The 12,630-nt window shown below is 49.6% G+C and overlaps 1 protein-coding gene across 1 annotated transcript; it reads left to right on the top strand.

Moving 5' to 3' along the window:
* Positions 1–2,870: 2,870 nt before the first annotated feature.
* Positions 2,871–8,703, top strand: LOC125132390 (leucine-rich repeat extensin-like protein 1). Its single transcript, XM_047789567.1, has 2 exons — positions 2,871–3,137; positions 7,450–8,703. Exons 1-2 carry the CDS (start codon positions 3,129–3,131, stop codon positions 7,939–7,941), a joined length of 501 nt encoding a protein of 166 aa, XP_047645523.1. The 5' UTR covers positions 2,871–3,128; the 3' UTR covers positions 7,942–8,703.
* The last annotated feature ends 3,927 nt before the right edge of the window (positions 8,704–12,630 follow it).

The raw sequence follows: 12,630 nt of genomic DNA, 5'->3' as shown, positions 1-12,630 counted from the left end.
GAGCTGTAGCCGCTGGCCTACAACACAGCCACAGCAACGCCAGATCTGAGCCACGTCTGCGACCTACACCTCAGCTCATGGCAACGCTGGATCCTTAACCCACTGAGCGAGGCCAGGGATCGAACCCGTGTCCTCATGGATGCTAGTTGGGTTCTCTAACCACCAAGCCAGGACGGGAACTCCAAGACTTTATTTTAATAATCTACAATTATGCAACGAATATATCAGTTCACATGGGTAAGTTATGGAAGATAAGGTAAAATCATTCCCCTTCCCTCCTTTGATAAATTCAGCTGAGCTGGGCCATCTGGAACACCAAAGCATACTTGGAAAATTCACCCATAGACAGCTAAACCAACCGTATCAAGCCTTTCTCTCCATGTAAAATGTCCTCTTAAATAGGAATCGTTACTGTCATTAAAGTCTTGGTTTGTGTTAAGCCTTGTCGAATCAATGCCGAAGCCCCGGAATGGCCATCAGGTTTCACACAAGAAGTCACTTCTCTCCTCTCCCACTGTCCCTATTCCTCAAATCTTGGAAATGTTACCATCCAGGACTAAGATGATCATCTTTATTTTGGTCTTTCTCATCTGTCCTTTGCCTGTGTGCTTATCTTCCAAATTGGAGATAAGCAACACCGCTCAGGCCAGGGCTGTCCTGCTGCTAAATAATCTGAGTGTGGCTCCTGGTGATGCTTGATGGGATTCTGGTGTGTGGTCCCTTCAGCATCCAGAGTTCTGACTGCATGCTCCTCACTCAGACACGGAGCACGACTGTGGCTTAGCTAGTACAGCCACGGTGGAAAACAGTATGGAGTTGCCTCAAAAAATTAAAAATAGACCCGGCATGCAAGTCCGCTCTGGGCATTTGTCTGAAGAAAAAGAAAATACTAACCTAAAAAGATGTCTGGCACCCCTTGGTTTGTTGTAACGTTATTTATAGCAGCCCAGCTATGAAAATAAATGTCCGTCCATGGATAAATGGCTGAAGAAAACGTGATACACAGGTACGCACACGTCAACAATGGGTGTTATTCAGCCATTAAAAAGGGAAACCTTGGAGTTCCCGTGTGGCTCTGCCGGTTAAGGAGGATCTGGCGTGGTCACTGCGGCAGCTTGGGTTGCTGCTGTGGTGCAGGTTTGATCCCTGGCCCAGGAGCTTCTGCGTGCCGCAGGTGTGGACAAAAAAGACTCTCTTGTCATTTGGGACAGTGTGGATGGGTCTCAAAGAATTTATACTAAATGAAGTAAGACAAAGACAGATACCTTATGATCTCACTTTACATGGAACCTGGAAAACCCAAGTTCATGGCTATAGAGAACAGATTAGTGGTTGCCAGAGGGGGAGGGGTGAAATGGGTGAAGGGGTCAAAAGGCACGGAGTTCCAGTTATAATGTAAATAGAGTCATGGAGATTTAATGAACAGCAGAGTGACTGTAGATGATACTCTGTCGTCCATTTGAAAGTTACTAAAAGTAAATCTTGGAGTTCCCGTCATGGCTCAGTGGTTAACGAATCCGACTAGGAACCATGAGGTTTCGGGTTCGGTCCCTGCCCTTGCTCAGTGGGTCAAGGTTCCGGCGTTGCCATGAGCTGTGGTGTAGGTCGCAGACGCGGCTCGGATCCTGCTTTGCTGTGGCTCTGGCGTAGGCTGGCGGCTACAGCTCCGATTAGACCCCTAGCCTGGGAACCTCCATATGCCTTGGGAGCGGCCCAAGAAATGGCAAAAAAGACAAAAAAAAAAAAGTAAATCTTAAAAGTTCTCATCATAAGAAAAAATATTTTTTGTAACTATGTATAGTGATAGATGTTAACTAGATTTATTATGGTAATCATTTCACAAAATAAATATTGAATCATTATATTTATACCTGAAACTAATATAATGTTATATGTCAATTATACCTCAATTAAAAAAAAGGATGGCCATGACTTATTTCAAAGACTTTTTTTTTTTTTCTTTTTTAGGGCCACACCCATGACATGTAGAAGTTCCCAGGCTAGGGGTCGAATTGGAGCTGCAGCCGCAGGCCTGCACCACAGCCACAGCAACACCAGACCTGAGCCATGTCTGCGACCTACACCACAGCTGATGGCAACACCGGATCTTTAACCCACTGAGTGGGGTCAGGGATCGAACCTGTGTCCTCATTGATATTCGGTTCATTACCACTGAGCCATGACAGGAACCCCTGTTTCAAAGACTTAGTGAAGACAAAAGTAAATAAGCATTGTTAATATAACACTGTACGTCAACTACATTCCAATAAAATTAAATTATAAATAAGCATTGAATAGGTTCTTATTTTAATTATAGTTAATTTACAGTGTCATATTAGTTATAAGTGCACGACAAAGTGATTCAGTTTTATGTATGTCTCTGTGTGTGTGGGTGTGTATATTCTTTTTCAGATTCTTTTCCATTATAGGTTATTACAAGATATTGAATATAGTTCCCTATATTGCTACTGTCTATACAGTAGGTCCTCGTTTATCTATTTTATGTATAAAATAAGCCCCCTTTTTAATGGTGTAAGTAGAGGCATTTGCAGGTGGCTTTGGTAGTACTAAGTAGCTGGCCCTCTCTCCCGGCCTCTCAATCTCCCTCTCTGCCAGTGCTGGATATAATTTTTAGCACCTCTCTACATCTAGGGTGGAGCCAAGCTTTGCTTAATTTAGTCGTATTGTTCTAGTTAAATGAATTGCAGTCCTCAAAATGAATTTGCACGCTCGTGATACTCATTTCATTCCAAATGCCGAACTCCTCTCCGTAAGGTCCTTAAAGCCGCTTTGCTCACTTGCTTTTAAAATTTCCAGAGCTTCACTTACCATTTGAACTGACTTCAGTTCAACCATGAATTGCCTTCGCAGCCTACGGGGGTGGAGAGAATCGGTAATTGCTCCTGCACCGAAAGCCATTCACTCCCCGGAGAAGCATGCCCCACGCCCAGGCCGGAGTGCAGGTCCTAGGCCAGGCCTTCGGAGGGGAGAGGCGGGCCTGCTCCTTCCTCCTCATGCTGCCCCTGTGTGGACCGGCAATGCCCCCTTGTCTGGAGGCAGCCCAGGGTGGCCTGCACGCTCTCCGTCACTCACAGCCTTCTGGAACTTCATGAGGATCGTGATTTCGGATGACATCGGTAAGATCACGTCGAGCACAATCCCCTTCTTCTGAGAGTGACTGAGACGCAGATTTCACGGAAGGCTCTCGGTGACAGCAGGAGAAAGTGCAGATGGCCTAGGAAGTGAGGAAGACCCCTAGGACCGAAGCAGCGAATAAGGAGTCGCTGAAGCTTTTACGGCAAGTGCGGAGTAAACAAAACGGGGTGTTTCAGATAGAAAATATGGCAGAGACATTAGGAGTGTGTAGAAAGTGTGTGGCAGCCGTCGATGCCCGTAAGAAACCCGGTGCTTCAGCCATGGGGCGAGGGCGACCTAGCTCGGCGTCATGGAAGCTCTAAGGGCTATTTCCCAGGAAAGCTGTAGAAAATGAGGGGAATTGGTGGTGGGAAATACAGTGTTCATTTATTCCCTCCCGGAAAATACAGGTTCCAGGATGGACTGTTCTGAAAATGGAAAAGCGATATGATAGGTAGGCGTTCCCCTCTCAGCTCAGTGGTAATGAACCCGACTAGGATCCCTGAGGTTGTGGGTTCCATCCCTGGCCTCACTCATTGGGTTAAGGATCCGGTGTTACCATGAGCTGTGGTGTAGGTCGCAGGGGTGGCTCAGAGTTGCTGTGGCTGTGGCGTAGGCCAGCAGCTGTAGCTCTGATTCAACCCTAGCCTGGGAACATCCATATGCCTCGGATGCAACCCTAAAAAAAAAAAAAAAAGATAGGTAACAAGGACCTACTGTTCAGCACAGGGTAATCTACTCAATACTGTGTAGTAACCTACATGAAAAAGAATCTGAAAAGGAACAATACACGTATATGTATAGCTGATTTACTTTGCTGTACCCTGAAACGAACACAACTTTCTAAGTCAACTATACGCCTATGAAATTTATTTTTAAAAAAGCTGGAAAGGTGAGATTTATTCCCAGGGTTCCTAATAGCACAGAAGCAATGAACAGGGGTTTGGGACTTTTAGTCTGACTGATGGAGGCTCCCATGTCCCACCTTTTGGCTTTATGACTTCACGGAAGTTATTCGGCATCTCTGACCACCGCCTCCTGTCTTTCCAGTTCGGGCTCTCTGGTACCTGCACTCCGATAGTTAATTCTCCAGCCCCGCTGGGGTCTTCCAGGACCTGAAGCCCATTGCTTTCCTGTATCTGTCTCTCCCCTCCTGTCTCCACTTTCCACCTTTCCGTCATTATAGGTCTCTGTAAACAGCTCCAACCCTCTCCATCCATCTTACTAACCTAGAAACCCCCCAACCTTTGATAACCCCACCTCTGACTCTGGGCCTGTGCTTACTAGTTGGTTGTTGCTCAAGAAAGGGCACACCAGACTGACTGCTTTCGCATGAACCCCGGAGGGGACAGGGGAGCGGAACAAGCACAGCTCATGACATCGTCAAACGAGATTCGCTTTTGTCTCTCACCATCCCTTTCACGTTTGTAGAGTAACATCCTCCCCTGGAAGGGACTCCGGCGGCCCCCCCTTTTCTTCTCTTGGGAAATAGACAGCCCTCCAGTCCCTTTAGGGCCCGATCCATCTCCGCACAGTGATAAGCACGTCCAGGCACGGTTTAGTGTCGTGTCCTCGCACCCTGCCACGTGGGAACAGCTTCGGCGCCCTGCTCCCTCCCCTCAGCCTGCCCATCTCCCCACCCCCTCCACGCATCAGCCACTGTTTAGGATCCACCAGCATCTAAGGACAGAGGAGAAAGGAGCCTTGTCTGTTGAGGTCGGGTTGCAAGCCGGCACTCTGGTTGGCTCGGTAGGTGAAGAAAGCCGTTGCTTTCGTGGCTGCTGTGATGGTTATTCCGAGGTCCTGTTGCTGAGACATCTCTCTTTCAGTAAGCCTGACGCAGAGGAAGGCACCTCTGTTCTAGGGGCCTCCGCCCTGGCATCAAGCATCACTTCTCAGCCTCTGTCAGCCAAGGTCTCTCCACCCTCCAGACAGCCTGCTGGACAGGACCCACGATGACACCCCATCAGCTCCCCCTCTAGCTCCTGGCCCGCAGGAAACACCTGTGTCCCTTTGTCATGGCGCTTTCCAGGAATGGGACCGTCCCGTGCTGCAAAACACCTCAACCAGTGTAGCAAAACTGCCCTCCTCTGGTCTCCAGATTTCCAGGCCCACAGTCTGCTGTAGCTTTTCCCTGAGTCCCCAGGCCCCCAGCTCAGGGAACATGACTCAAAACTGTCCTGGTGGGCGCTTTGAAGACACTTCAGTAGACCTGGGTCCCAGCGCCACATCTCCCACCCGACCGCCCCATTGGAGGGTGGAATCTCAGCTTGGTGTCAGCAACACGTCTCCAAAGAGGTCCCTTTGCTGGTCTCCTCCTCTCACTCTGTCTGCTTTTTGAGGCTCTTGGTCTGGCTGAGGGTTCAAGAGATTCTAGAGGAGATTCTTAGACCATTTTCTTTGTAGCTCCTCAGAGGGGAATTGGGTTCTTCACCGGGATTTCACATATGTTTTATCTCGCAGGAACTTGTTTCTCATCTATTACATCTTGTTGCTGAGTCAAAACTTCATTTTTCTTTCCCTTTTTTAGGGCCGTACCTGCAGCATATGGAAGTTCCCAAGCTAGGGGTCGAATCGGAGCTGTAGCCACCAGCCTACACCACAGCCACAGCAACACAGATCCAAGCTGCACGTGTGACCTACACCGCAGCTCACGGCAACACTGGATCCTTAACCCACAGAGCTGGGCCAGGGATCAAACCTGCATCCTCATGGATACTAGTCGGGTTCATTAGCTCTGGGCCATGGCAATAACTCCTCAAGAGCATCTTTAGAAAAAGCCTAGAGATGTAGGTACTCTGAGGAGTTACTGGACGTGTTACGCCTAATCCCTGACCAACCACTTCCACTCCAAATTAAAATTGCTCTCACTTTCCTCTGGCCAAATGTGGAAAGTCCTTATTTTAGCTCTCTGATTGCTCCCTTTGTCTTCAAACACTTTCCTCCTGTAGGTTCCATGCTGACCTCTGCTCTTGCCTCTCAGGCTGCCACTTCCAGTCTCCTCTGTGGGTTCCTCAGGGTGTCTTGGGCCATAAATGCTGTTCCTTGGTCCCAGGCTCTGTCCCTTCTCACTCTATATACCTTCTGAAGATTCTGTTTCTGCAGATGCCTCTTCACTTGGCATCCATAGTTCAGATCTCTCTGCCGAGCTTCTGGCAGACGACTCAAGTGCCAACTGGTGTCCTATTCTGCCCTGGATTCCTAATAGGTCAGAATAAGCACCCATCACCTTCTCATTCCTTCTTTCCCTCAAATAAACCCCCTCTTCCAATATCCCCATCCACCCTGTCTCCTAAACCACAAACATGAGGGTTAAGCTTACTTCTCTCCCTATCTTGCTCCCCATGCATCAGCAAGTTCTGCCCGTTTTGCCTATGAATTCATCTCAGACTGCCCCACATGGTGAGGCTGCCCCATGACTTTCCTCTCCTGATGCCGTGCAGTAGCCTCTTCCCTGAACTTGCTTTCCTCTGTCACTCAGTTCCAGGTGCCGGAGTCAGAGTAGTGTTTCTGAAACATGATTTTAAACATGTATTTCGCAGAGTTCCCTGGTGGCCTAATGGTTAAGGATCTGGCATTGCCACTGTTATGGCTCCGGTCACTGCTGTGGTGTGGGTTCAATCCCTGGCCTGGGAATTTATCCCATGGGCGTGGTGAAAACAAACAAACAAACCAAAAAACCCCGCAAAAACAAGGGAGTTCCCATTATGGCTCAAGGTAACGAATCTGGCTACTATCCACCAGGATGTGGGTTTGACCCCTGGCCTTGCTCAGTGGATTACATCCAACGTGCCGTGAGCTGCGGTGTAGGTCACAGACATGACTCGGATCCTGCATTGCTGTTGGCCAGGAGCTGCAGCTACAATTTGACCTCTAGGCTGGGAACTTCTATATGCCATAGGTGCCACCTAAAAAGCATGTTCAGTCCCTTTCCTGGACGTATGCAGCAGGATTCCCGGTGGTGAGGCTTCTTGAAGGTTCTGGCAATGGCTAAATGGGGACAGAAGGTGCCTTTCAAGGAATGAGAGTGGCCACCTCCATTGCCTCCACATAGGGTGGGCCCTAATGGCCAGAGGGACCCCGTCCTCGTCCTGGAGAACCCTGCACTTTGACCCACTGCCTGCGCAGCCTGGGATTGTTCGATGAGCTCTAGACTGGATTCTGTCCAAACTGTGCCCCTAACTGTTGGGTGACTTTGGACAACCCTCTGGGCCTTTGTTCCCTGATTTATGAGATGGAGAGGGTTGTACTCGTGGATCTCAAAGCTATCTTCCAAGTCAAAGTGTCATAGAATTTTGAACCCTCTTATGACAGACTCTGAGTCATAATGGCATCAAGGAGAGACAGAAGGCAGCACACCGAACCCGTCACTTCCCAGCTGAGAACCATGCCGAAGAAGCTGCCCTGTCTCGTCGCTGCTCAGCCTCCTCTTCACCCTCTGTCTCCCCGCCCCCCGGCCCAGCACAGCTTTCGGCTCCCTCCCTTCGTCCTGTCCTGCCTCTGCTCCCCAGGACTTCCTGTCTCTTCGCCCTGCACCTGCCTCAGTCACCAGTTCCCCAGACCACCCCAACCCCTCCTTACCTCATGTGCAGACCCTCTCCCGCCTCTGACCAGTTTTTCCCCTTCCCACCTCCCTGCCTGGTCACCTCTACCTTGGCCTGTGCCCCTGCTCCTCCTACCACCTGCCTGACTTGCTCCCCTCTTCTCCCGCACCGCTCCCTTGACCCCTGCCCCTCCTCCCCACCCTGCTTCTTCCCCCACCTGCATGGCCTCTGGGCCCAGGTAAGCCTCCCCGGTTCCCGCTAGGACATCGGCCCGAACCGGCCCTCACCAACCCTGATGATTCCCACTCGCCACCAGGGGGCCTTGTGTCCCTCCCAGTGGGGCGCCCGGGCCATCCCGGAACTCCTGGGAACGTGGTACGCAGCATCCTGGTGACCTGGGGGACGTGGGGGACACTGGATGATGACCAGCAGGCATTCAGCCTGGAGGAGCACCTCCCTCAGGTAACAGAATTCCCAAGGGGGCGGTCCTTAGCCCCCCATGTCTTGGTTGTCTTCCGCCTGTTTCGCCTGCATCCCCTTTCCCGTTCACTACATCAAACATAAATGGAGATTGTATTCTTTTTATCTGAGACTCCACAGTGAGGGAGAAGTGCACGTGGGCTCTGAAGTCTAGCCCGTGTGCCTCTCAACACTGAAGTCACAGACACTGACGCCATCCTGCACCAACAGTTTCTGGTTGCCACGACCTAGTGCAGAGATCAGCTCAGAAGCACAAGACGGCTTTGTCCCGAGGATGGCGTGCATGGAATGCTCCGGAGACACTCTTTTCCTGGCTGTTTTGGGGGCGGTGGGGGTGGCCACACCTATGGCATGCAGAGGTTCCTGGGCCAGGGATTGAACCCATGACACAGCAGTAACAACACCAGATACTTAACCACTAGGCCACCAGGGAACTCCTTCCCCGCTTTTTCATAGCATCCAAAAAGTTTGGTTTGGCTCATCTGGTTTGCTTCTATAACTTGTTGATCAGTTCACAATATGCTTTTATCATTGGCCTGCCCAAGACCCCTTTCTTGTCTTTTCATTATTATTATTATTATTATTATTATTATTATTATTGGCTTTTTGCCTTTTCTAGGGCTGCTCCCACGGCATATGGAGGTTTCCAGGCTAGGGGTCCAAACGGAGCTGCAGCCGCCAGCTTACGCCACAGCCACAGCAACGCGGGATCCGAGCTGCGTCTGCAACCTACACTACAGCTCATGGCAACACTGGATCCTTAACCCACTGAGCAAGGCCAGGAGTCGAACCCGCAACCTCATGGCTTCTAGTCAGATTCGTTAACCAACTGTGCCACACGGGATCTACTTGTCTTTTCATTATTTACTTTTATGCCCATGTCTCACCTCTACTCCCCTCATTAAAAAAACAAAACAAAACAAAACAAAACAAACGCAGGAGTTCCTGCTATGGCACAGTGGATCAGGGGTCCAGTGTTGTCTCTGCCGTGGTGCAGGTTCAACCCCTCGCCCAGTGCAGTGGGCTAAGGATCTGGTGTTGCCGCAGCTATGGCATAGGTTGTAGCTGCAGCTCAAATTCCATCCCTGACCCGGGAACATCCATATGCCACAGATGTGGCCAAAACAACACCACCTCTCAAAGGGAGTTCCCTGATGACCTAGTAGTTAAGGATTTGGGGTTGTCACTGCTGTGACAATTCCAAAACAACCATTCCCTCTTGATACCATGTGAGAATTCATGGGGATGGGTGCCCAGCACAGGGAACGCTGAATTAAAAGGTGCTCTAGGAGCTCCCTGGAGGCTCAGCAGGTTAAGGACCTGGTGTTGCCACCGCTGTGGCTCAGGTCACTGCTGTGGCGTGGGTTTGATCTCTGGCCTGAGAACTTCTGCGTGCCTTGGGTGCGGGCAGAAAAAAAAAGTTCTTTAGTCTTCCATCATTTACATATGACTTTTCTTGTTAGGGTGAGAAACAGTTCATCGTATGTGCGTATTCCTAAGGCAAGTTCAGTAAACTCCCTCTGGGCCACTGATATGCCTGAGATCTAGGAAGTGAAATAATTTATTAAACCTGCAATATAACTTTTGGCTCTGCTAGGTGAAGACTTTTACAGCCAGCCTAGCGTTTACATATTTTCCTGGATCTCAGTGGATGTTCTTTATCAGTCCGTGGAGTTTTGAGGCAACCAAACGCACCAGTCAAGACTCCAGGCTCTCCCCTCGACCACCCCCCCCCCCCAGCAAACATGAGCTACTAACTCATAGTTAGGCTTTATTTATGAAGGAGCTGAGTACCAGACTTCTGCAACGTCTTTGCAATTTGTTCTCATAATTGTTAGTATTACTGTTTACAGTCGTTACCATTATATGTCAATCCGTAATGCCTTGGGCTTTTGGTATCTAGTAAGTTCCTTTTCCTTGGGCAGCTTGCACCGCCTGCATCCTTCAGCTCTGCCTGGTTGGTTGGCCAGTCTTGAAGGGTATCTCCCTTTGTAATTGTCCCCTCATACCAGCTGGGCTACGGCTAAACCTTGGAAGATGCAAGACCAGGGCTGGCTGAGCTAGAGAAGGCAGGGCCCGCCCTCGGGGAAAACATGACTCAAGTTTCTAGGCAGCTTCCTTCCAGCCACACCATCTTGTCTGTTTCCCAGGAGTAACCCAGAGTAATCCTCTATCACTACCAAGGCTTTCCCACTCTGAAAATCCACCTGCTGCAGAAAGAGAGAGGTTTCCAAAGTTGGGATCAGAGCTGTGATTTTCTCAAAAGGTCTTCATTCTGGAATTTATAAGGCAGCAGGGTTTGGAAAGCAATGGTAGTCCTACCCAACCATAAATATCTGAATTCAAGGTATTTTAAAAATAGACATCACTGAGACATGATTTACGTAAAATAAAATGCCTGTTTTAAGGATACGGTTTGATGCGTTTTGATGAATACGTATATTCCTCTGTAACCACGCCCACCATCCAGATGTGGGGACTGTTCCCGTCACCTCCCCACATTCCTTCCTGATCCTCTGCGGTCAACACCACCCACCCCACGTCCTCAGGCAGCACCGGTTGACATTTTTTCCCTATAACTGAGTCTCATGTGGTCTAGAATTTCATAAAACAGTATTTACTCTCTTGTGCCTGGTTTCTTTCATGCAGCATGTGCTGTGTTTGCCATGCATCCGCGCTGTTGCACATGCCAGTGATTCATTCTATTGAGCGCTGAGGGGTATCCTGTTACACTCACCTGCCACGGATTACTTTTGCATTGCACCTGTTGCTAGGTAGGACCGTTAAGAATTTGTTGCCTCTCCACTCCCAATCTACCCTTCGTTACCTGCTCTGTGATAGTGGGCGAGCCCCCTTTCCTGGGGTCTCGTTGGCAGTGAGACCCATATCGAGCTGTGTCAGTAGGTGGCACTGAAGGGACCTGCCGGAGGAAGAAAACGCTCCTGGGTGGAGCCTGCTTCTGCCTGCTGCTCTTCTTGCAACCGCAGGCTGCCAGGGGCACAGCATGGGGCCGCCCACAAACCTCCCGTCCCAACTGCATCTCCAGGGCATGAGTCGCCCGTGCGTTCAGAGCCCCAGGCCTAGCTGATGCCCAGCTCGCAGCAGCCTCCCATCGTGGACTGCGCACTGGGGCGCCACCCTGCTGAGGAGCAGTCTCTGACTTGCTGTGCACCAACCTGCCAGCCTCTGCCTACCAGCGACCTGGAAGGGTTTTCCGGTGGCCTCCAGACATGGGCACGTGTGTCCTGGGCCTTCACCGCTCAGCCTGCAGGTAGGTTCCTGACTTGGACTCTCCCGGGCACTTCCTGCCAGTACCTGCTGGCCTGGCGGCCGTGGACCAGGCCTGGCCCAGGCTCCCAGGGTACCTCGCAAAGCATTACCTGTTTGCAACAAGCTTTGAGTCCCAGCTTGAAGGGGAGGTCCCCTTCCAGTTTGTTCCTCCCCTAGAGGCTCCCTCTGCTTTAGAATATTCTGTTGATTTCCTGTACATCTTCTACACTGGTAGCAATAATTTTTAACATTAAAATTTCCTTGTTCACTTTCCACAGAAAAGAAAATCATGGACTTGGAGAAGAGACTTGTGGCTGCTGGGGGGAGAGGGAGGGAGTGGGAGGGATCGGGAGCCTGGGGTTATTGGATGCAACTGGGAATAGATTTACAAGGAGATCCTGCTGAGTAGCATGGAGAACTATGTCTAGATACTTATATTGCAACAGAACAAAGGGTGGGGGAAAAAATGCATATATGTAAGAGTAACTTGGTCCCCATGCTGTACAGCGGAAAAAAATTAAAATAAAACAAGAAAAAAAGTTTCCTTGTTCAAATTAATGTGTTTTCTACATTTTTTTCCTGCCTTTTTTTTTTTTTTTAGGACCACACCCACAGCACATGGAAGTTTCCAGGCTAGGGGTGGAATTGGAGCTGCAGCTGCCGGCCACAGCCACAGCCACAGCCACGCAGGATCCGAGCCGCATCTGCGACCTACACCACAGCTCACAGCACTGCTGGAAACTTAACCCGCTGGGCAAGGCCAGGGATCAAATCCGTGTCCTCATGGATACTATTTGGGTTCTTAACCCGCTGAGCCACGACAGGAACTCCCTTGGTTTCTACGTTTTGATTGACCCCTGACAGAGACCTTTGACCTTTGTACTGTTTCCAGTTCGGGGCTTCTGTGAATAAAGCGGCCGTGAACGTTTTTGTCGTTGGGTGGACACAGGCTTTCATTTTTTCTGATAAACAGCTAGAAGTAGAATTGCTGGGGCTTGGGGTAAATGTATAAGAAATTTGTAAGAATTTGCTAAACTGTTTTCCCTAGTGAATATACCATTTTATATTTCCATCAAACTGGCAATTTGTATATCTTCTTTTGTGATACATCTGTTTTAAGTCTTTTGCCCCTTTTAACGTTGCCTTATTAAGTTGTCATCTTACTATGAGTCATAATGGTATCTTTCAAAGAGAAGAAACG

This window comes from Phacochoerus africanus, chromosome 8 (assembly GCF_016906955.1).
Source record: "Phacochoerus africanus isolate WHEZ1 chromosome 8, ROS_Pafr_v1, whole genome shotgun sequence".
In the NCBI taxonomy this organism is placed as follows: Eukaryota; Metazoa; Chordata; class Mammalia; order Artiodactyla; family Suidae; genus Phacochoerus; species Phacochoerus africanus.
Note: the sequence above shows the minus strand (reverse complement) of the source record. Positions and strands in the feature narration are given on the sequence as shown.